The sequence below is a fragment of the Zophobas morio genome, unplaced genomic scaffold, assembly GCF_036711695.1.
Source record: "Zophobas morio isolate AGI-343-1 ecotype UQ-CSIRO unplaced genomic scaffold, CSIRO_AGI_Zmor_V1 ptg000004l, whole genome shotgun sequence".
In the NCBI taxonomy this organism is placed as follows: domain Eukaryota; kingdom Metazoa; phylum Arthropoda; class Insecta; order Coleoptera; family Tenebrionidae; genus Zophobas; species Zophobas morio.
Window position 1 is genome coordinate 18,478,028 of NW_026972109.1, and position 24,700 is coordinate 18,502,727.

The 24,700-nt window shown below is 32.1% G+C and overlaps 1 protein-coding gene across 2 annotated transcripts in view; it reads right to left on the reverse strand.

The window, feature by feature from the left end:
• LOC135144553 (histone acetyltransferase KAT7) overlaps nucleotides 1-24,700 on the reverse strand; it is a 90,877-nt gene that overhangs the window by 19,425 nt on the left and 46,752 nt on the right. For both annotated transcript variants that reach the window (XM_064076576.1, XM_064076581.1), the window contains one exon: nucleotides 7,210-7,303. In XM_064076576.1, coding sequence (XP_063932646.1) covers nucleotides 7,210-7,303 — 94 coding nt within the window. The remainder of the gene's footprint in view (nucleotides 1-7,209; nucleotides 7,304-24,700) is intronic.

Genomic DNA, 24,700 nt, shown 5'->3' on the forward strand with positions numbered 1-24,700 from the left:
TCATTCGTTAAATCAGAAACTGCAACACTGAATGGTTTGATATCTTGCAGACATTTTAAAGTTATAGTAAGCATGGCAAATTTTTAATCAAAATCTGTTTATCCCCTCCAAAAAACTGATAACGTCATTTCAGAATTTTGTCGAATAAAACCTCTCCAAATGTGCAAAATATGATGACTCTGTACTTGTGATTTATCATTCAATTTATATTTTCTAGAATTGCTTAACAAGGTGACTCAAAAAATTAATGAATGAGTCAATTTATTTTATTGATCAAATCAGAAACTGCAAAACCGGAAGTCTTCAAATCTTCCAGATGTTTTAAAGTTATCGAAAGTAAATTTGTAATCAAAACATATTTGTTTATCCCCTCCAAAAAATTGATGACGTCATCTCAAAATTTTGCTTATAAATCGTATCGAAAATGTGCAAAATATGGTGAGTTTGAGCTTGTGATTTATCATTACATATTACATTCATATTTTTTATAATTGCTTGTATAGGGTGGCTCAAAACAATTAATGAATGAGTCCATTTGTTTTATTGATTAAATCAGGAACATCGCACTCCATACAGTATTGCGCTGCACCTATCCAAATTGTTATAAAAAAAAATAAAAATGTTGATGACATCATTCATGTGCAACATATGCGTAGCACGCCCCTTTACAGTAACTTTGACAACTTTTTTTGTACCACGGCAGTTTTTTAAAAAATAGTTTACCGTCATCATTCTTTTTAAAAATTTTGTGAAACATTTCATCACGTATTTTTAAAAATCAATATCACTACTACTTATGGAAATTTTGGAACGTGGTTTTTACCACTGTGTTCAGCTTACAAATCTTTATTTATGTTACATGGAAAACACTGTCGATTTTTTTGTTAAAAATGAGATACAGCAAGAGGCGAGTTTTCGAGAAAACTTCTTTTTTTCGACAAAAAATCGACAATGTTTCCCGGGTAACGTATAGAATTTTGTAAGTCGAAAACAGTGGTAAGAACCGCGTTACGAAATTGTCATAAACAATGGAGATAATGCTAAAAACATGACAATAAATTGTTAAAAAATGCTCTTGCGTTACAATCTTTTAATAAGATTAAGCTAATAACGCATTTAACTAGGTGTTTAGCGACGTTTGATTGGCGCACAGTCGGTCACGAGTTAATTTAATGCCGTGTTAAAAATTTAGTCGCAAATAAACCGCGTCTTAAAGTCTCTTAATAGTGGAGATATTACATTTTGAAAATATATTTAATAAACCATGAGCCAAAGGTAGGAACTCCTCTTAAATAATATATTAGGTGTTACGGGTTGAAGATTTGATCTTTATAAATAAAAAAAAAAAAAAATAGAAGTTTGTCTGTCGTCTATCCCCCGTTTAGTAGATAGAGTTTCTCGGAAACGATCGACTGCTTTGAAACCGTATGTGTACATTAAAAGTTTCGCAGAAATACGAAAATCCAACAAAATTTTGTTTATTCATTACTGCTAAAAACTGGTTGTCATTTCAATATAAGTATTATTAAGTAAATTTTGCTTAATGTCTTAGGCACTATAGAAAATTACGTAAAATTCGTTGTATTCGTCCTTTAGCTGTGAGTTTTTGATAAAAAAAAGTGATTTACTCGTACTGATTTAACCGACTGTGAGAAATTTTATTCCAGACATACGTAATCCTCATTTTCTTATGATAACTATACTGAAGACTTGTTTTGACGATTCTGATCATCATAAAGCACTTGGGATATGCAAAACCGACTTATTTTGCGAAAAGGAGACGACGAAAGAAATTCGTTAAAAAATTTAAGAAATGTTAACTTTCAAGTTTTTTCTTGTGTTGTCTAACGTTTCCGGCTCACTATGGGCCCGAGACCGCTGAAAATACAAAGAAAACTATCAAATTTTATATAAAAATCTTATTTTTGTCGAACTTTATGACTTCTGAAGTACATTATGTCGATTTGTTTTGACTATTCTATTCGTCATGACCATTTGCTATACGCAGAACCGACTTATTTTGCGAAAAGGAGACGATTGGATAAATTTTCCTCATTCTAGAGTTTGTAGATTTATTTTGTAGATAGCGATTTCCTTCTTCTTTTTTTGATTTTTTTTCTTTCATTTTAGTCCAATCGATAGTGTATGCACATTCTGTGTTCTTGTTATAATTTTTTTAACAGTCGTTGATTTATGGGGAGCCTTCCTTCTGATAATAATTGTTTTTGTTCTTTGCGAGTTCATATAAAGATAATGGAAAGATGGTAGGAAAATAAATCACAGAATTTATCAAATCCGTATTCATCAAGACAATAAAGTACATAAGATGAAAACTGCTGCAGGGGACAAATAGTAATTATTAAATTATTAATAATAATGCAAATTTTGTTTTCTACTAAGTATTAATAAGCCTTTTCGTAACTGTTACTATGGGAACGCTAGCAATACATTTTTTAATAAAAGAAATGAAGTTTACATTATTATAATTTTTAGTACCATAATAGGTATTAACAACTTAATAGATTTTATCAGAAATAGGTAAGGAAATGATTTCCAAAACCGATAGATGAGCCATGTCTTTCCGTAGGAAAAAAAATAGGAAGGTGTAGAAAAAAAGAATATTAATAAGTTTCTGTTATACGAAGACTGAACACCATACCACACGCTTTTAAAAAATGAATATAAATCTCGAAAAATGTTTGTGCCAAAGTTACTTAAGCTTTTATTAAGTTTACAACACCTTAAAAAAATTAAGCTTAATATTATTGTCAAAAAATATATATATTTTTAACATCAAAAAAATTGTTATAGTTTTAAATCATAAATTACAGTGAAGAGATTTTATATTTTACAAAATATGTTAGAACTGCTTTTACTTTTTGACAATAATTGTTTTGTCAAACAAAAAATTGCATAGAAGTTTGAAAAAATAAGGAATGCTTGCGATTCTCAATGGCAATGAGAAAAACAAAGATCGATTGAAACATTAGCGAGGCTACATATTAAAATACATATTGTAAATTTAGTTATTCGCATAAACGCACCAATGAAAGTCAAACTCCTACAACCCAAATTTAACTTTAAGCTAGAAAAGCACAATGAACGCAGCTGATTGAACAATTCTGAAAATTACTGGTTACAAGAAGCGATTATTCGCTAGATACCAAAATTGGTCGACATTCTTTCTTCCAACGTAACCATTATTACACTACTGTTAGTCGCCCTCTCTCCAAATAATCCACGTACAAATCAGATAAAATTAACCATCGAATCATGAATCACCTCCTCAACTTCACGTATTTCGTTTTGCTTGTGACAAGGCGTCGGTCCACCAATGTGACCTGAATCCGACCCTGCTCTCTCTGCCTTCGTCTGGGTCATTTTCTCCTCCACGGGGGCGAACTGGCCGTCGCGTCGGCCCCACTTCACGGCTAACTTCTTTTACAATAATTGCACCACGTAATGCCAGCTTAATTTCGTTAATTGCTTATCGCACAACGAGGCTTAGGGCAATAAAGACAGCCAACGATATACTTCCCAGACGACATAAAAAGCCGTAACTGTAATTGTGATTGGTTGATCAACACCGTAAATTTGTTATGACTGGGATCTTTTCATGGGAAAATTCGTAGAACAAGTCGGTACAATGTTGTATTATGTAGTGTTGAAGAGGAAGATTTGATGTTTTGGACGATAGGGGTGAAGAACTATGTCGCGACAGTGTACCATTTTTGGATCAGACAGATTATTCTGTATGTAAATATTTATAAAAATAGGTAGCAGTATTTAAATTTTTCATAAAAATTCGCAGATGGTTGTATGGGAAAAACCAGCTCCTTTGTAAAAACTGCGACTTATATATTTCTAACAGGCATGTAATATTGTAAACAGTTTAGGAACTTCCTAGAACAAGTTGTTTGTTTCACCTAGATAGTAGTTTGTACAAAGAATTGATATCGACATACAATAACTGTCTATATTTTTGGGAAAACCATTGTGAGTAATAACCTCCCAGCTTGGTGAAAAAAAGGAATGACGGGTGACTGAAATATACCATTGGCAGTTCCATAATTGTCATTCAGGTTTTGCAAGCACACCAAGAGAGTAAATCGTGTGGAAATGTTGGCAATTTTTTTCATTGACAGAATATAAAAACTAAACATGCATGTCTATATAAACAAAAAAAATAATAAAAAAATAAAAATAAATAATAAAAAAAATCCTTTTTTGTTTCTTCAATTTTACGATTTATACTCGTACAACTCTCTGAATTTTGTTTTTTAAATTTTTAAGTTTTTCGAATTACCAAATTTTGAATGTTCCATTTTTTAGATTTTGCAATTTACATATTTGCATTTCACGAGTTTTCAATTTTCAACCCTTTAATTTTTCGATTTGGAATTTCTCGTTTTGATTTGATAATGATAATTTTGTGTTGGATTTTTCCAATTTTTCGTTTTGCAAATTTTGGTATTCAATTTGTTCGATTTTTCAACTTTTAGTTTTTTTTAGTTTTTCATTTTTTCAATTTTAGATTTTTCAGATTTATGATTTTTCAAATTTTCGTCTCTTCAAATTTTGATTTGCATTTTTTTGTACTTGGTTTTTATTTTGAATATGTAATAGTAATTATTATTTTTAAAGTTTGTCACTTTTTCAATTTTACGATTTTAGAATTTTTCCATTTTTCAGTTGCTCGATTTTAAAACTTTTTCATTTATTCGATTTTTAATTTTTCAAATTCTCGATACTTAATTTTTCAATTTTTCGATCTTTCAATCATACAGTTTTTCGACTTTACAATTTTGACAATGTTACAATTTTTGGGTTTTCCAATTTTTCGATTGGAATCGTTTTTTCTTCTTTCCAATTTTTCGGTTTTTTAATGTTTTCGATTTCTAAGTTTCTGGATTTTTAGTTTTTCAATGTTTCTGTATTTAGTTTCTCCAGTCCTTCTATTCGTAATTTTTCGATTTTCCGCGTTTTCGATTTTTCCATTTTTCAATCAATAAAATGGAAAAAGTGCAAAATTGTTTAATTGAAACATCAAAAATGAAAAATAGAAATGTATAAAATGAAAATTTTGAAAAATTTAAAAACTAAAAATTATAGATAGGGAAAGTTAAAAATCGAAAAAACGAAATATTTATTGTAAAATCAAAATATTAAAAATTAAAGAAATCGGAAGAACTGGAAATCCAAAATTTAAAAATTGGAAAATCGAGGAATTGAAAAATCGAAAGATTAAAAACAGGGAAATTTAAAAATCGAAAAAACGTAGGTACACTCAACAATTTATTTCTTACTAACTCGAATTTACACGACCAACTATTAGAGCGATTATGTACAAAATAAATCCGGCGCAACTTCACTGGGTTTTCTCGACACTCGTTGGAGTCGACTCGACTCGACTCAATAATAATCGTTCCCAACGGTGGCCTCTATTTAAACCTATACGTTCCTGTCGATGGTTTGAGAACGTCACTTCGAGGGTTTTCTGGGTTGCCCATCGCGACTTCCGCTTCTAGGCTTCTCGTCAGCGAACGCCGCGCCGCCCGGCCGATGAGTCATCCCCGCCCTACATACCAGAATAAATGCATTCACACTAGAAAACCCATAGGCGTCGTACCGGGGCAGCGTATGGGTTTCTTTCGTAACAATATTGTAAAATCGAAATACCTATGTAAAATTTGGAAAATCGAAGATTGGAAATTTGAAAACTGAATAAACGAAAAATGATAGAACCCAAAGGAAAATTGAAAAAATGAAAAATTGTGATATAAAGTCGAGAAAATGAAAAATAAAAAATAGGGAAAATGAAAAATAAAAATCAAGAACTTGAAAAATTGAGGAAGCGAAAAATTTAAAAATCGAAAAATTAAAAATTGAGAAACGGAGAAATCGAAAAATGAAAAACTGTATTATCGAGAAATTACAAAATTGAAAAATTGTAATATCAAAAAATTGGTGAAAAGTAAATGAATTCGGATTTTTCGAAAAATTATATGATTTGTTTTTCCAAATTCTCGGGAAAATAGAGTATATTGTTCTTGATTTAATTAATAAAATAATTTGCCTCAATCATTAATTCATAATATAAGTAATTGTAAAAACTATGATAAACGGCAAGAACAGAATATGTAATATTTTGCATATTTTACGGGGGAATATTAAGCAAAATTTTTTAGGAGAGGATAAACGATTAAATTATGATTAACGATTTACCACGATTACGATAACCTTAAAACGTTTGCAAGATTTTATAGCTTTCGGTTTCGCAGTTTCAAAGTTAAATTGCAAAATGTCGTTACACAAATCTGGATCTCTAGGGTGAAAAATGTACAAGGATTCATACATCACAAGTGCAGGAGCATTTTATAAATTAAAAAAATTATTATTGTAAAGTTTGGAGTCGACGTCATCCCATTTGTTGTGGGACGTTTAGCCAAATTTTGGTTAGGGTTTTGCTATCTGTATGATATTCCTAATATACATGCAAAATTTGACAATAATCGGTCCAGTAGTTTCGGAGATTGTGTCTAATAAAAAATTGATACAGACAACAACCAGACAGACAGAAATGGGAGATCACTTTTTTTGTACTGTAGAGGTCCTTAGCTTACGCTCAAGAAGTAAAAGAAAAAAAAAGACATGTAGCCGAGTTATGTATTCAATTCTAGACGATTCTTTTGATGATTTGAAATCGAATATTTAACAAAACTTGTTCATAATGAACATGAATGTAGACGCAAAAACATTTTTTTTTATTTTGGCAAGTTACTAATAACATATACTTACATACTTTTTATCATTTCCGATTTAACTTTTTTTGCACTAAACGAGTTTTTGTGGAGTACAAAATTACAAAAAATAAATAAATTTGAAGATATATATGGGTAAATAATAAATATGGATCAAGTTCCTTTCTCCTATGACTAATAAATAATAGGCTAGTCAACATAAACCTTCTTAAGGAAAAAATCACGGTGCTTGTTGTTGCATTTACCCTTATCTGACTTGAAAATGATGAATGGTGTAATTACTATAAAAACTACCCTTTCCTATAAATAATTATTATGAAAGCATTAAATAAACGATTCGTTCCCCATAAATATCATGCAATATGCAACGTCTAGATTTATTATCTTTATGCAAAGAACAGATTAGAATATTGGTTAATGGTAATTTTAGCATGCACGGAACACTTACTAAACTCGATAAGAAGCCTTCCATATCCTTGTCTCTGGTAGGGTGGCAACGTCAGGATACAAGATACGTTGTAATTTAGGAAGGAGTTCTTTTCCTGTAATATTAAAGCGTTAGAAAAAACAACTCAATTACGACAAGTAACATGTGTTTTAAATAAATTTTACAAGAATTGTAATCTTTCTTTATCTGTGATCACTGATTATGATAATAGCACGTTAGTGGAATTTACGACAAAAATATTTTAATTAAGACATGAATCAACAATTTAATTGAAAGTTAAAAAGTAGGCTTGCTGGATTTATTGAGTGTGATAAATCTAACGTAATATCAAGCCGATCTACCACAGTAGAGAAAAATTAACCGTTCGTCTATACAAATCGCCTCCGGGAGAACTGAACGCTATTATAGAAGCTAACGGATTTAATTTATGGCAGTAGACGTCTAATTGCTGGGTTTGAATATTATTACACTGGGTTTAACTATTTCACGACTAAAGCAATACTTATTGTTATTTATTACAACAAAAAATCACACAGCACACTTTTACTCGAGCCGGAATTACACCTATTCGTAAAGCAAATGTAGAGTATGTCGCAAAACTGGTGTTGTGTTGGCCACAATGCTGTGTCCATTACTGTTAGTAAAAATATCTTATAATATTATACGCCGAGAAAATCTAAACAAAATTATAGAGTAGAGGTAAAGCAGATGCAACAGCGTTGTAAGCTTGATACGAGATTGTATAAGTTGACGGGAAACTTCCAAAACGTCTTTTACTTTTCTCATAACCTCTCTAACGGACCTGCAAACGTTCATTATTCTGGTGGACGAATCTGCTTTAGGATTGTAAATTTATTTTATCCTTGACAGGCTTTTATTCCTTTAGTTTTTTATCACTAAAATAATACATGTTTTATGACAATGTTTCAGGCCGTGGGTAGAACCATAAGTGTGCGATAAATTAATACTACAACTAAAGCCTACCGCTGTCTCGAGAGTTTAGTTATTACATAAATTTATCGCACAATCCTATAGATATTAATAATTTTTTTTTTATCAATTTAACTTTACATGTTCTAAGTACACCGGTTACATTTACTCTTATCATGAATTTCAAAATATTTTTACTGAAAGTGATTACTTAATTAAAAAAAAATGAGACAGTTTATTTTATTGATTAAATCAGGAAAGGCTCACTCCAATTTACCGAAAATTTGGAAATATAGCACTGTGATTATTAGTACACCTAACCATGAAAAAATGTTGATCATGAAAAAATTTTGTAAGGTAAAAACTAACCTGAAACACACTTTTTGATATCACAATTTTTCGTTTTTTCATTTTCTTTAATTTTTTAATATTTCAATTTTTCAAGTTTTTGACTTACAAATTTTTCAGTTTTACTATTTTTCAATTTTTATTTCCTCGATTTTTCAAGTTCTTATTTTTTTTTTATATGTATTCAATTTATCAAATTCTCAATCTTCAATTTTACAATTCCTCGGTTTTCCAATTTTTTAATTTTTCAATTTTTGGATTTCTCAATTATCCAATTTTCCGATTTGTTCTTGATTTTTAAGATTGATTTTTCCCTTTTTTTAAATTGTCATTTTCTCAATTTTATATCACAATTTTTTCGTTCTTTCATTTTTTTATCATTTTGCAAGGAAGTGGAATTTGTTGGGTTGCTCTTCAAGGCCGAGGGAAGCTCTGTCAAAATAACGTTCTACCAATTTTTTTCTGGATATTTTAATATTCAATTTTTCCAATAAAGCCCATACATATTTTCTTTATTTAATAAAGGATCGTGTTGAAATTCAGTGCAAGTTTTTCAAGAACTGCAACATTGTCTCATTTCAGCAAGCTATAAATTTTATTATCTATAATAAAGTCATTACATTTTCGTTGCAAGAGCGCTCGACTGATTTTCTTCTGATAAACTGGCAAGCTGACGCCTCTGGGCGGTGACGTCAGTATGCTGCTGCAACTACATATTATACGTCATCTGGTCAACTGTTGCTCAAAATTGTCCTTGAATTAACAACCAATCAAAAGTTAGATTTTTGTAAGTGACACGTTGCCTAGCTGGGATATCACCCTGAGACTGTTCTAGTAGCAACGTAAAAGACGTAGGCACTAGTGGTGGCCTGGCAAAACGGAGTGGCTCATGAATAACTCTCAGCATCAAAGCTTTTCGTTCCAATGGATTAGGTAAATGTTGGTTTACATGTAGAAACGTTTGATGTTGTTGGGCGAAATTACTATATAACTGGACAGAATTAGTAGGTAATATATATTTTGTACATGATAAACATTAGCATTAAATGTATTTGAAGGCAATTAATTTTGCTGATTAAATAAACCTTGAGTCGGCCCGGACACGAAACCATGCGAAACCTCTGCGGAATCCTGCTTGACGATGGAAGTGTTTCCCCTTTTTTTCTGAGATTAAACTCATTTTGTTGTGTTGTAGCCTCCAAATTTCAGGACTATGTTTGTGTGAAATGTTGGTGCGAGTGTTTTTATGCGTATACATATTTGCGTCTAATGTTACAAAAAATAAATTACCCAGGATTTTAAATAATTTTTCAATCATCCTAGCTATCTTTCCGATTTGTCCATACATTATGTTTCAACCACGTAAGTCCTAAGTCCATGCCGTTTTAAAAATTGCAGTTTATTATTAACAGTAGTATAATACGTTGGACGGACGAATAAAATCGACGTGGGTTCACTCAAAAACTTATTTCTTACTCGAATTTACACGAATTACTATTACAGCGATTATGTACAAAATAACTTCGGCCTAACTTGTCTGGACACTCGCTGGACTGGACGTGGTGACTTCATCATAATCGTTCCCGACGGTGGCCTTTATTTAAAACCTATACCGTTTCCCTCGATAAATCCAGAACGCCGGTTCGAGAGTTTTCTGGGCCCATCGCGAAATCCGATTCTAGGCTTTCCTCTAGCGAGCGCCGGCTGCTGTCACCGATGAGTCATACTACTAAGAAATCAGAAAGTAAGCCGGAGGTATTCACGCCTTAGGTGACAGCAGTGTTGCCAATTTTATTTTTATAAAATTACGTTTTTTTTCGTAATCTACATCATAAAGAATTTTTTTATTATTTTTTTGGAACTCCCGAAACCCCCATATATAACGTACTGAAGAGATAATCCGCCATTTTCCAGACACCCGGTATACTCCACATTCGGTGTTTTATTTTCTTTATTTTTTCAATTTTTCAATGTTTTGATAACTTTGGTTTTTTCAATTTAAAGTTTTTCAATTTTTCGATTCTTCAATTTTTCATACCTTAAAATTTTTGGATTAGCAATTTTTCGTTTCCGTTTTTATTTTCTTTATTTTTACAATTTTTCGACTATTGCTACTTTAATTTTTTTGTCTCTTCAATTTTACGATATGCAACTCTTAGAATTTCCATTTTTAATTTTTCAGTTATTCGATTTTCAAACATCCTCTCAGCAACTAAAGGACGGGTGGGCGGGGCTAGTACTTGGTAAGATAAGACTGATTTTGGCAAAAGACATATCCTCTAACAAAATATAGGGCGGTGGGTGGGGTTAGTACTTGCTAAGATAAGACTGATGGTAAATGACATACCCTCGATGGAAATTGAGGGCGGGTGGGAGGAGCTAGTATTTGCTAAAATAAGACTGAACAATATCAAGAGTAGTCACTAGAATGCAGGGAGGGTGGGTGACTAGGGCTACTGCCTGCTTATTAGACTGTAGAAGAAAGCTAAACCCTGCCCCCCCCCCACCTCTCTCTTCAATTTCACAAATGTTTCACTTTTTAAATTTTGCAATTTCAAATTATAATTTTTGAATTCTTCAATTTCAGGATTTTTCAATTTTTCGGTTTTCAATCTTGAGATTTTTTAATTTTTCGTTTTTTCAATTTTAGATTTTTAAGTTTCCCGATTTTTCATTTTTTCGTTTTTGATTCGCAATTTTTCTAGTATTCATTTTAATTACATATGTCCTTGATAATAATAATAATTTAAAATTTTCATTTATTCGATTTTACGATTTCAGAATTTTTCGATCTTTCAATGTTAAGTACGATTTTATAATTTTGACGATTTTATAATCTTTCGATTATTACAATTTTTGGGTTTTCCAATTTTTCGTTTTCGCATTTTTTCTTTTTTCCAATTTTTTTATTCATTAGTGTTTTAGATTTTTAAGTTTCTCGTTTTTAGTTTTTCTATGTTTCAATTTTTTGAATAAAAAAAATGGAAAAATTGCAAAACAGTAAAATCGAAAATTTAAAAATGAAAAAACGAGAAATATTGAATGAAAACGTTGAAAGATTTCAAAACTAGAAATCAAGAACTTCAAAACTGAAGAACCCAAAAATTGAAAACGGATAAGCTTAAAAATCGAAAAGGTACAAAAGTAAAAAAACGAAATATTGTAAAATTGAACAATAAAATTAAAGAAATCCAAAAATTTGATAATTGAGAAATCCAAAAATTGCAAAAGTGAAGAATTTAAAAGTTGGAAAATCGGGGAATTAAAAATCAAGTTTGAAATTTTGAAAAATTGAATAAACCAAAAATTGTGATATAAAGTTGAGAAAATGAAAATTAAAAGAGCCGAAAAATGAACAATAAAAATTAAAAACTTCAACGAAAAATTCCAAAATTAACAACTGAAAAATTGAAAAATCGAAAAAATGAAAAATTGGAGTATCGAAAAATTGAAAAATTTGCAAGTTGAAAAAATTAAAAATTTATAAAACGAATAGGTAATTGTTATATCAAAAAAATGATAAAATCGAAAAAAAAACAAACTAAAACTTGAAAATCGAAAAAGTGAAAATTAAAAAACGAGAAAATGATAAATTATAAATTAATAACTTGAAAAATTGGAAAATACTAGGGATGTACCGACTAGTGGCCGACCGGTCGGATAAGCCGACTATTCGGCCGTTTTTCATCGTCGGCTGCAGTCGGCGACTGGTCGGCTAAACAGCTTTTTTTATTAAAATTAAAATAGTATGTAAAACAATTAAACCCGGTTTACAGAACCTCAATTAAATATTTAATTGCGATTTAATTTTTAACCCCGCGTTAAACTACCATGTGACCGACTCTACGCCAATCAGACATCGCTAATGGCCTTATTAAATGCGCGATTAACTTAATCTCAGTTAAAATATTGTATAAACTGGCCCTAAATTGTGTTATTCTTTATTTTTGTACTGAGTTACTAAAAAAAATTAAATGTTAAAATTATCTAAACAAATTTAACACATTTTTTGGAAAACAAAGGAACTTTGGTTATTCCTTTTATTAAAATAAACAAATTTTTAAGGTAGTCAGAGAAATAGAAAAAAAAACACAGTCTGTCGCATTTATTAACCGGTTTTAGCAAAGCCGAACAGTCGGCCGACTAGTCGGTTTTTACTGGCCGAACAATCGGCTAGTCGGTTAGTCGGCCAGACCTACAGTCGGTACATCTCTAGAAAATACAGATCAAGAACTTAAAAAACTGAAGTACCGAAAAATTGAAAAAATTAAACTTGAAAAAAAGAAAAAATGTGAAATCAAAAAATTGCTTGAAAGTAAATGAATCCAGATTTTTCGAAAAATAAAAGATTTGATTTTGCAAATTTTAATATACATTATACATTAAAATAAATATAGTTGGTTAAAAAAAAAAAACGGGAAAAATGAGCAAATCAGGTTCTTATAGATCAATGAAAAGCAATGGGAATATGACGTTCATGTCATTGTCATTTGTCCCGTTTTTTTTAAACCAGCTGTATGTATGTACATAATATTAAAGTGTAATATTAATGATCACAGTACTATATTCCCTAATTTTCGGTAAAATGGAGGGGGTCGTTCTTGATTTAGTTATTACAATAAATTGCCTCGTTCATTAATTTTATTGAGTCACCTCGTATAAGTAATTCTAAAAACCATGAGTGCATTAATAAACCACAATTGTAGAGTCATAATATTTTGCATATTTCAGAGAGCATTTATTCGGCAACATTTTTAGATGACGTCATCAATTTTTTGGGAGGGGGTAACCGAATAAATTTTAATCAACCTTTTACCATGATCACGATAATCTAAAAACGTTTGCAAGATTTCAGAGCATTCGGTTTTGCAGTTTCAAAGTTAAATTGTTAAATGTCGTTATACAATTTTGTTTTTTCCCAAAAAGCTGGATGGTGAAGACTCAACACGAATGCGTACATCACAAGTGCAGGAGTATCTTACTTTGTAATATTAAAAAAATATATATTATTGTAAATTTTGGTAAGCGTTATACCATCTACATGATATTCCTAATATACATACAAAATGTAACAACAATGGGTCCAGTACTTTCGGAAATTATGTGTCTAATAAAAATTGATACAGGGAACAAACGGACAGACGAAAACGGGACACCGCTTTTTTTGTTCCTTCCCTAGAAGTCATGAAATATATACAGTGTGTTTATATTTAACAATTAATTTAAAAACTAATGGTATTTGTACAAAGACCATGAAGAAGAAAATAATTTATTTGACGCATTACTGCGACCTCATTAACTTTTCTTGACGTCATACAAGTTTGTCACACCGGAATAATTTAATTTTGGATAGCACTTTCTAGGACACTTTTTCAGTATACGAATTAATTAAATTAATTCCTGTGCCTTTAATAGTTTTGTTGTCAATCATCGCCACACGACGTACAATGTGGTTTTAGTGCTCTCCTGGATGTGACAATTATTGACGATTAATTTGACGTCTGAGCTGTCCGAGTGTTTTATCGAATTTCATCCGCGCTGGTTTTTATTGAATTTGTTTCCTACTTTTGGATAGATATATGGTGTTTGCATCGTCTTTTTTCGTTTTTCGAACGATTTACTCTTTCCTTATGAATTATAAAGAAAAGAACTGGCAACATTCCTCCAGCATTCAGTCGAGCGCACTCGGAGCGTCCTCTAAAAGGCAGGCAAGACCGATGCAAGTCTTCCATTAGTGGAAAAGCATTGTAAAGAGTGCTCAATGTGAGTCGGCACGGGTTAAATATTTACGTTTTTATGTAAATTAGTTTGAGTGTTTACGCGAAAAGTCCGTCATATGTACAAATAGCACATTAGTCGCATTATTTCAAGAATTTATTGATAGACCACTCATGTCTATAAATAGGATACACAAGCATGTAGACTGCGTCATCACTTTTTAACCAATAAAATATGCAGTACGTAAATAGATCTGGCCAAGCATTCATCTGACATTTATGAATGAAGATGCCTACCACTGGGTTATCGAAGTAGGATGTGGGTTCTGAGATTGCTCTGCTTTTTGAATATTAATTGAAGAAGAATATTGGATAAGTTTGAAAAGGATTGCTGATTCAATTAAGTACATCCGGATTAGATAAACACGAAAAGTGGAAGATTGGCACTCCCAATCTTGAGCCAGTTTTTTTTTTGTTGAGACAGCTGGTATTCGCATTTTTTGGACAACGGTTACATCAACTTTCACCTTTAATAATAGTTCTAAATGCGGCATGTTGATGACTTCTGAGTCATCTGCTTTATGGGTAGATGTAGTAAATGATTAATAACAATCACTGGAACGATAAATGAGGTTGGAATGACTTCCTCATTTAACAATAACTTTTTATGCGGCAGTTTTAGCTCTATTTGTAGGTTATATCCAAACAGAAGCCATTGTACCATTATCGTATATTTTGTTATATTCTAATTATTATTGCTGACATGTTTATACAGACTTCCTGCCTAAAATTTTTTAAGTTCACAATTTGTGTAGTGATTCCAATATTTGATAGACAGGCTATACACAACGACAATTACTCAACCACGGTTTGTAAAAGTTGAAGGTCGAAAGGCTTCCGGTGTTAGTAACCAATAGCGAACATTGTCTTCTCTTACAAAGTGGCATACGAGATTAAGTAACACCTAATTTCGAGGTTTAAGTCTTCAATTAACACGTCACGATCGGTTTCCTTCTGCCGCTATAAGCTTACACTTGTCGATACAGTGTAGGTGATATTATGCTCAACCTACACTCAGTGTGCTGTATTTTTGCAGAATTAAATTTGGAAGTTTTGCTAAATTAATTCCATTTATGCTGATTAACCAAACATGGGTCGGCTTATAGTCGCTCTATCGCTGTTCTGAGCCGTGCATATTTCAGTTGAAACATTTTTTTTAATTCATCGTAAAAAAAAACTTGATCTACTTTTCCGTCTTCGGTGTGCATTTAAAAGTTTAATAGAAAAATTGACGTCAATAGCTGAGAATTAGTCCATTCAAAGATCCGCATCTGATTAAAGAGATTAACGATTTCTCATTAGAGTTAGCAAAAAACACGTACAGTTGAGAGCGATTTTGGACCCACATTCAAAATTTTGTAGGCTCGTTACTATTATATGTAAATATTTTTATTGTATTCATTGATCATCTAAATAATGTGAAATTAATTTCGGCTTACACACACTCGTGACCAGAATACTATGTGATCCAGTGGCGTGTGGTTATTTTATGCAACAACACTCCGAATATGATGATGATTAGTGGCCTCTTGGAATTACTGATTGTGGCAACTTTAAATTAACTTTGAATACCCAAGATGTACATTTCCTTAGATATTTTAGGATCAGAACCAAAAAAGTAATGAATTAATGCAGTCATAATCAGCGTAAGTCACGCTCAATTCATTCATCAATTTTGTCAAGTGTTGGTATATAACCTGCGGTGTGCCCCAAGGGTCAATTTGAGGGACTCTTCTGTTTCTTATTTATATAATGGAATTACTTACGTTTCAAAATCAAACTAAAAAGCACGCTTATGCAAATGATATTCAAGTTTATCTGCACATCAATCTCAGAGATGTTGAAAATACATGTAACATAATTAATCATGACGCGAATTTCATGACTTCGCCTATTTACTACTTCATTTCTAGGTTAGGTTTAAAATAATTAAATCTCAATAAATGTAAACCATTTTATTTCGCCACCAAAAAACTTAAAGATGGGTTTGACGATTGATGACAGCTTACGATTCGTTAGCTGTTTCTTCTATAGTGGAAAAAGGATAATGTTCTCTCATGTTATTATATTGTCATTACAGCAAATTAAATTTCAAAATACCGAAAAAACTTTGTGAAAGCATAATTTTATCAGTTATTATCTGCGTGCTAAAATTATTATTAACAAAACACAAAATTCCTGCTATAGATTTACCTTTTAAATAAAAAAGTAAGAGCACATAACCTGTTACGTCAAAAAATTTTTATTTTCAAATTGTTTCTTACTTACTCACCTTTATATTTGAGAGAAATCTACATGTTCCAGTACGTCGTGTTCATGAGATTACTAAGCAAGTCTTCAAACCACATTTATTTTTCACTGTATACTGTATCAAACTGTAAAATATCATTGATTTATTTAGAAATCAGGTTACCTCTTCTATCTGTCTGCATGGATTTTTATTAGAGAGATAATCTCCGAAACTATTGGACCGATTGTTGTCAAATTTTACTTCTAATTTAGGAATATCGTGTACTGGTAAAACATGTACCTAAATTTGTCTGATTATCTCCGTGATGACGTCACTTCAAATTTTTTTATAGTAAATGTTGTTTATATTTTACAAAATAACAAACTCCTAACATGTGTAGTTTATGAATCCGTCTTGATTTTTTACATTAGACATTCACATTTCCCGAAAAAAATTAAAATTATATAACAACTTGTTACAAATTTAAATTTGAAACTGCACGACTGAATGCTTTGAATTTTGGGAACATTTAAGCATTCTCGTAAGCATGGTAAATCGTTAATACAAATGTATCCGTTTATCTTTTAAAATTTTGTTGAGAAGTCCTGTCTAAAATGTGCAAAATATTATGAGTCTATACTTGTGTGTCATCAATTTTGAAGAAATGAATCGAAAAACATAAGCGTTGATGGTCCTGGATCAAGATTGTGGGAGGAAAATCGAAAATCCCATAGCAATTGTAGCATTTTTGTTAAGGACTCTGGAAAAACTGGGTGACCAAAAATTATGAAAAAATCAGGCGTATGTAGGAATCATATCTATATCTGCTAAGGAAAATAATCCAAAGTCAATATGTTAACCGGTTCTCAAAATATTCGGGTTCAAAATAAAGTTTTTAAAACATCTCAAAAATGGCCAAATATTATTTTGGCGATTCTCGACAAATGGTACGAATTGTTGAAAAAAAAAGCCCTAAAAAACTTTAAAAGGTGCAAATCATCAAAAAAATCTTTTGGTAATGTTAGAAGAAGTCTTGAACAGAAAAATATATCGGTCTGTCTATCGTATAAATTGTAAAACACTAACCAGAATTTGTTTAATCATCCTCACCAACAATATGATGACGTCATCTCAAAATTTTCGACATTAATTAATAATTATTTATTATTTAAATTTGAGAAAACAATATTATACCACTATGTATACTTGTGGTTTATGAATCCATGTTGAGTTTTCCCCAAGGCATTCAAATTTTTGCAAAAAAAAATCCAAATTGTATAACAACCTGACACGGACATTCGGTAGCACCAACTTTGGGCTTTTAACGCGAAGGTCGCGCCCTTAAGGTTTTTTCTCCTTACACTGTGACTGGGATATATCAATCTTTTTAATAAAAAAAATCGCAAAATAAAATTTCATAATTTTTACTTCCCGAGCATAGACTAAGGAAATATGTATAACAATCGAGTGCATTAGGCGATTTGTCAGTTTTCTGTTTTCTCGACGTTTCATGACTTTCAGATTACGAAAAAAGTGGTTTCTCGTTTCTGTCTGCCTGTCTGTCGTTTGTCTGTCTGTCGTTTGTCTGTCTATACTTGTTTATGAATTCGTCTTCAGATTTTTCACGAAACATCCAAAAAGAGTACTCGCAAGGTTACTGCCTGGCTGATAACGTCGGTTTCCAACATTTAAACGCATAAATGGCATATGTTCGAATGTTGCATAGAATTTTTTGTTTTTTATATTATGATTGCAATTACACTGTACGTTTCGGAATTGACAGATGTGAAATAATGTTGATCGAAACATTCTCAAACGGAAAAACTTACGAACACAGACCTAGCCTCCACCTTTATCAATGCATTAATTTTTTTAAATCAATTGTGAATCCGTCTCCTATCATGGTCATGCCAGACCAAATATAGACAAGTGTGTCTTCGTAATATAGTGCGCTCGAATCAGACATTGGCGGGGTATGGGTGATTAAAGTATAACAAATATACATATATAGACTGTTATTAAAAATAAGTTAGATGTCGCTGACAAAAAAAAAAAAAAATTGAGTGTCAAATTACATTTGTAGGATGTCATTTAGCTTTTCACACTGTTACTGGTATTACTTAATATTATCACATTATTATTACATTACATGTATTTGTTTTAATGTATCATAAATAAAAGTTCGTAAAATCACTTTTCAAGGGAAGTCCTGCCTAGATACCAGTAGACCAATTTTTTCTGTCAGTTATTATTATCTCTTTAATTAATTAGTTAGCTCCACATGCGATACTTATTTATTTATTTATTTATATATTTGGTTATATTTATGTCTGTGTGTTCAACAGGTTAAGTGCGAATAGGTCACGCTAGACTTCATCGCGTGATTATTAAATAAAGGGCAACTACAATTATTATTGGTCCATCGAGCCGGATTATGGCAATTTTAAAATACATTCCCAAATGAGTAATGAAATTTTTCTTCTTTTACAAAGTTTGATCCATGTTTGTGTTATAAGTATGAATTATTACATTCATATATTTTTAAATAATCAAATGGTTTCTGTTTATTTTAGCGTTTTTTAGAATTTATAGTGAGTGGTTGGTACACAGTGTCAGCCAACTTTAACTCCAAAGTTAAAAGGATCAGGAACGTTTTTACTGATTTAAAGACACTCTCAAGCAAATCCGAGAGTAAACCAAAAACCACCAAGAGCATAAGATTTAAGATGCACTTCAAAATACAATATAACATTGATTTCAGAGGTACGTAAGTACGATATTCTTTTTAATTTAGAATTATGTGGTTTATGTTACGGATGATTAGCGTTTTAATGGAAAAATCGCATATTGCGCATTGACATGAAGTGAATTTTTAATATAAAACTTGCATTTTTACTAGGATACAAAATTAAACCTGGGTAAGTTTGTCATAGCAAGTGCTTTGTTATGCTGGTAGTCATTTACATAAAAATTTAATTCAACTGGAAAATGAATGCGGAAAATAAGTGTGTGAAGGAAAATTAACATCCAATTGGGGAAAAGCTTCACTAATTATAATGGACAATGCAATGCCATGGTGCTGCAGTTTTAAACTTTAATTAATTCAGATTGCTTGAAATGATCAATGGATCTGAAAGTAGTTATGCTTTTTATATGGTACAATAAAAAGTTAATTTTACAGTTGTTACATGGAAATGGATTGTTTTTAGAACAAGGTCAAGTCAATTTGATATACGAAATATATACTTTTTCGTTTATGGGGAATACTGACTGACAAAAAACAATCTATTTCGGAAAGAATATGAAAATGAACTGTTTAGTACAATGTTCTAAATTGTAGTCAAAATACATTCTAGAGTACCTATATTTTATGACGAAAGATCTGTGGATGACTAACAGCTGAATTTTTAGTGCGACCCAAGGTGGTCACGTGTGCATCAACTGGACTTTTATCTTACTATATCATCATCTAAGTAAACTGTGTGACGGTCGGTCGTCTGCGTAGTTCTAATGTCACACCATTGTCGCCCGTCGAATCCCAAGCCGGGCCAGAGTCGCTAATAGTTTAATTACCGTGACACAGAATTCCACATCTTTCAGAAATTCCAGATATTTGCATCGCCCCAAAAATCGCATTAAAAATAAATACCCGCCCGAGATAGTTTAAATAATTCAGTGGGCGTGCATGTAAACATATTTTACCCAAAAATAGCTGGAAATATTTATCCCAATGCAATTACACCGTACTGAATCAGATTTCTTTAAATATACATTCATCATGTCCCAATCCTCCCACAACTCGTTGCTAGAAATGGTAACACGACCACCAATCGATCACAATCATCCTCGTCGCGTTTGTTAAACCATAAGCCTCGTCTTGACGTCTTTTAACGTGTATCTGACGTCCACCGTCCCTCTTCCCGTGTATTAACCAATTGCTGGCGTTTTTTCTTCACCATTTCTGCTTTGACGATAAACTGGCGAAGTGTGACGCGATAGCGCGTCCGGTGAGCTCGAAAACAGGTTACACACATGACTCAGGCGGGATATGACGCTCAATTACGTCATTTTCATCATTGGAATTCCTTGAAACGAGCAATGAGCTGTCTCCGACGCCCCCTTGGTCAGCGGTTCTGCTTAGAGAAACTAATGGAATATCGAATGGCTGTTTGGCGGAAAAAAGCTGCCCACCTTTTCTGCGAACTGAGGAGCGCAGACATGGCCAGCGTCTGACACCCCGACTGACGTAAAAAATGCAGATCGTTATCGTATTCTACAACAAAAAAGTCAAATAAGAGTCCAAGAGAAAGGACGTCATGGAGATGATGCTGAAAGCAGAAACCGTATTATGTCGAGAGCGCAGCACTTGGAGAAGATGTTTTCTTGACATTTCACTGCTTATAAATACAGGAATCGAGGGTTCCCGTTTCCGTCGGTTTGTCCGTTGACGATTTATGTAGCACTATTACTATTACACAGATATTTCAAGTGCACCTAAGTGAAGACGGTCAAATATTGACTAAAATTTCGCTATTCATCCCCTCCATGAAAAATTGGGCCGACAACTCAAAATATTGTTCCATTAAGTTCGTTCAAGTGCGCAGACTGAATTGCACTGTGGTTCAATAATACACTCCTATTTTTAAATTTACGCACACCTACGTTCTAAAAAACGTGTAAAGTTAATTATACCGTACTTCCTTCGCCTCTGAAGCACAACCATTGAATTGAAGAGGGGTAACTTAACACATGTTTTTGCACTTTTGGACATGCTGTACATCGCACACTTCCGTTTAAGAATTTGTGAAACAGTAAAATATACGGCAGTCTTAAATTGGTCTAAAGTTATTTAGACAGAACTTCCCTCGTCCCTGAATACAGTTTCTTTTATAAGTTAAAATAATGTGTGGACTGTTAGAGTACAAGTAAAAAGAAACATGCGTAAGCGTAAATAACACGCCGGCAGCCCCTGTGTCAGGGAGGACGCAGTCTACACACGTACCGACAAAAGTAAATATATTTAAAGCAGATAATAATCAGTGAGAAAGAAATATATTATCAGTACTGTATTTGCTTAACTTAGTTTGTTTATACACTGAAAGAATGCGACTATTAAGCACGACCAAAATAACCAGCTGCAGGTAAGAAGTATGGAACTATGCATTTAATGAAATTTAAATGATTTGGTCTCCTCAACATAGAGGAGGTGACTAAAATTAAAATATTTATTAAGCTACAATACAGCAAAACGTTCTAAATATTATTTTGGGTACGTAGCTGCCATAATAATCTCTAATTTATTGTTATTAAATATATCCAGACGCAACATTACTGTATTCTTAAATTCTCGAGAAACTGGGGTGAATTGTTCTTGATTGGATCAATAAAAAACAACAAATTCCGCTTCCTTAAAAAATTCAAAAAATTGATTTTGTGATTTTTGTTTTGTGATAACCTCTATAAGAAAAAAACATTGGTGAAAATAATATCTCCGCAGTGCCTTCGCCACGAGGGTGCATATTCGAAGGGGAGCAGTCAGCACGAGTGCGGACAAAATGAAATCTGTTTATAGCAGATGAGCAATGGGAAAAATGTCTTATCGGTACATGCTTAACTTCGCCTAATTTAGGTGAGTAGCTCTTATTACGGTAATTATTATTTTATTATTATTAAATATAGGCGGGCGCAACATTACCATATTCTTACATTTTCGAGAAAATGGGGTAATCCATTCTTGATTTGCCAATACAAAAAAAATTGAAATGCCGGCGATCAAGTTTGAACTCGGGCTTTTCATTTGGAAAGCAACTCCACAAAAGAGATTATATCGGAACATTTTTTAATTCTGAACATAATACCATAAGGCCCGATGTCCCATTAAAAAAAAAACAATACATAAATGCATTGGAAGTGTATGTAATCAATGTTGCTAACATATATAAATTTTGACGACAGTCGGTCCGGTAGTTTCGGAAAATCAGACGACGGACAGACCGCAGAGAGGCAGAAAAACAGACAAAAACAGAAGACCTATTGTTTCATACTCCAACGGCCAGAAAACATATCAATAACCATTAATTCGTGGGATGGACTTCATTACAATACTTAAACTAAAAATGGTTTCATAATCGTCTCATCAATTTTGATTAATATCCAGCATTTCTTTTCTTGGTATGTTATAGATATGGTTGGTATTATTAAATTTTAATTAAACTTACATTAAGATTGGTTAATACAAACTTTATTAGTTGGATTATGTTGGTTACAAGATTTTGGGTGTACTGAAGTACAACACCTGATTAATCTGTATATCCTCTTTAAAAAAACTGGATCCATGGAAGGAAGGAAAGTAAGTAAGTCTTTTGCTACACACCACTTGAGAAAACACAAAAATTATGCAAATCAGGCACACGTCAGTTAGTTGTAAAACTATAGCATTTTTGGAAACAAATTTGTATATTTTGACATAAAATTTATGTCCAGACCATTGATACATAATAATAGTCCATCAAATGAGACCTCCGAGTTAAACATTACTGTGGTTAGAATAACTGGAATGATTCTTATAATTCTTTGAAGTTAGACAAGAGGATGACAATTTTGATGTAAGTAGCATTTTAGAAAAACAAATCTAGTTGGAAGCTTTCTGTCAAGTGACTAAATCTCTTTTGAGAATTAAAACAACAATAAACCCATCAGACTGGCCATTTTTCACCGATTTCTTGCGGTGGTATCCGAAGATACCACTTCAGAACGGAAATTTTAAATTTCCACTGCTATTGCTTGTCGGTACATACAACATACAGTTACATAAAACTCGAGATAACACGAAAGTTATTGATTTTATTATTCAACATAACATATTTTAATATAACATGTAGAATTCTGAAGATGATTGGACACTTAATGATATATTGAAGGCTAAACATATTGTCAAGTACAACTGGGAAATCAGGAAAAGATGTGGGCTAAGGAAAGAAATTAATTTATCCTTTAGACGCAGAACATGGTCCATTTAAATACTTCGTCAGGCCATGCTAGAATTAAATTCAAGTGGTTTCAGTATTTGACTAAAAGAATTGGTAGAAAGTTGTTTCCACAGAACTTTCCTCACACCTAAAGTACAATGAAATATATCCAGTACTTTCGGATTGGTGCAGTGTAATACTAAAAATAACTGTGTTGTATTTCCACAATTTTCTAGGAAAATGAAGTGAGCTGTTCCTAATTTAATCAATAAAATAAATTGACTCATTCATTATTTTTTTGAGCCACCCTGTTTAAGCAAATCTAAAAACTATGAATGCAGTGATAAATCACAAGCAAAAACTCATCATATTTTGTACATTTTGTATAGAATTTATTCGGCAAAATTTTGAGATGACGTCATCAATTTTTTGGAGGGAATAAACAGATATATTTTGATAAACAATTTACCATGCTTACAATAACTTTAGAACGTCTAAAAGAGTTCAACGTACTCAGTTTTGCAATTCTTCATGATATTTCCAGCATAAATACAAAATTTGACAACAATCGGCGCAGCACTTTCGGAGATTATCTGTCTAATAATAATCGGGACGGCAGACAGACAGACGGAAACTGGAGACCTACTTCTTTGTACTCTAGGGGTCGTGAAAACTAAAGAAAACGTAAAGTAGGGAGACTCGATGACAATTCACAAAATGTAGAATCACAAACTTGACGACTATTGAAAATTGATGTTTTAGGCATCACTTTTTGCAGGCGCACTTCGATTTTTTCGCTATAATCCTTGGTAGAATCAAGCTAAAAGATATTTGATTAAAACTGATGATACTAAGATCATATACTAAATTGTTTCATATCATCAGATCTATCGTTATCATTATCAATTTATCAGTATTAATATATATGTATAGTGCGCCGTCAAGTTATGAAAAGAATACAAAGACTTAAATAGCTCAAAAGGGAGCAAGATAAAAATAATAAATTCATCGCTAAAGGTTACAGATATAAAAACGATTCTCAAGATTTTATAAGTGTGATGATTCAAGAAACGCTACGGTATTTAAACTCTGAGTGCATTTTACATTTTAGTGTCTACCTAATGATGTCGCGTGTCTTGATGATGTTAACAGAAATGATAAGTTGTTCAGTTCGTTAGCTGCGCGACATGATATTAAAATAAAGCAAGCATATGTGCGACTGCGTTTTTACAAATCCA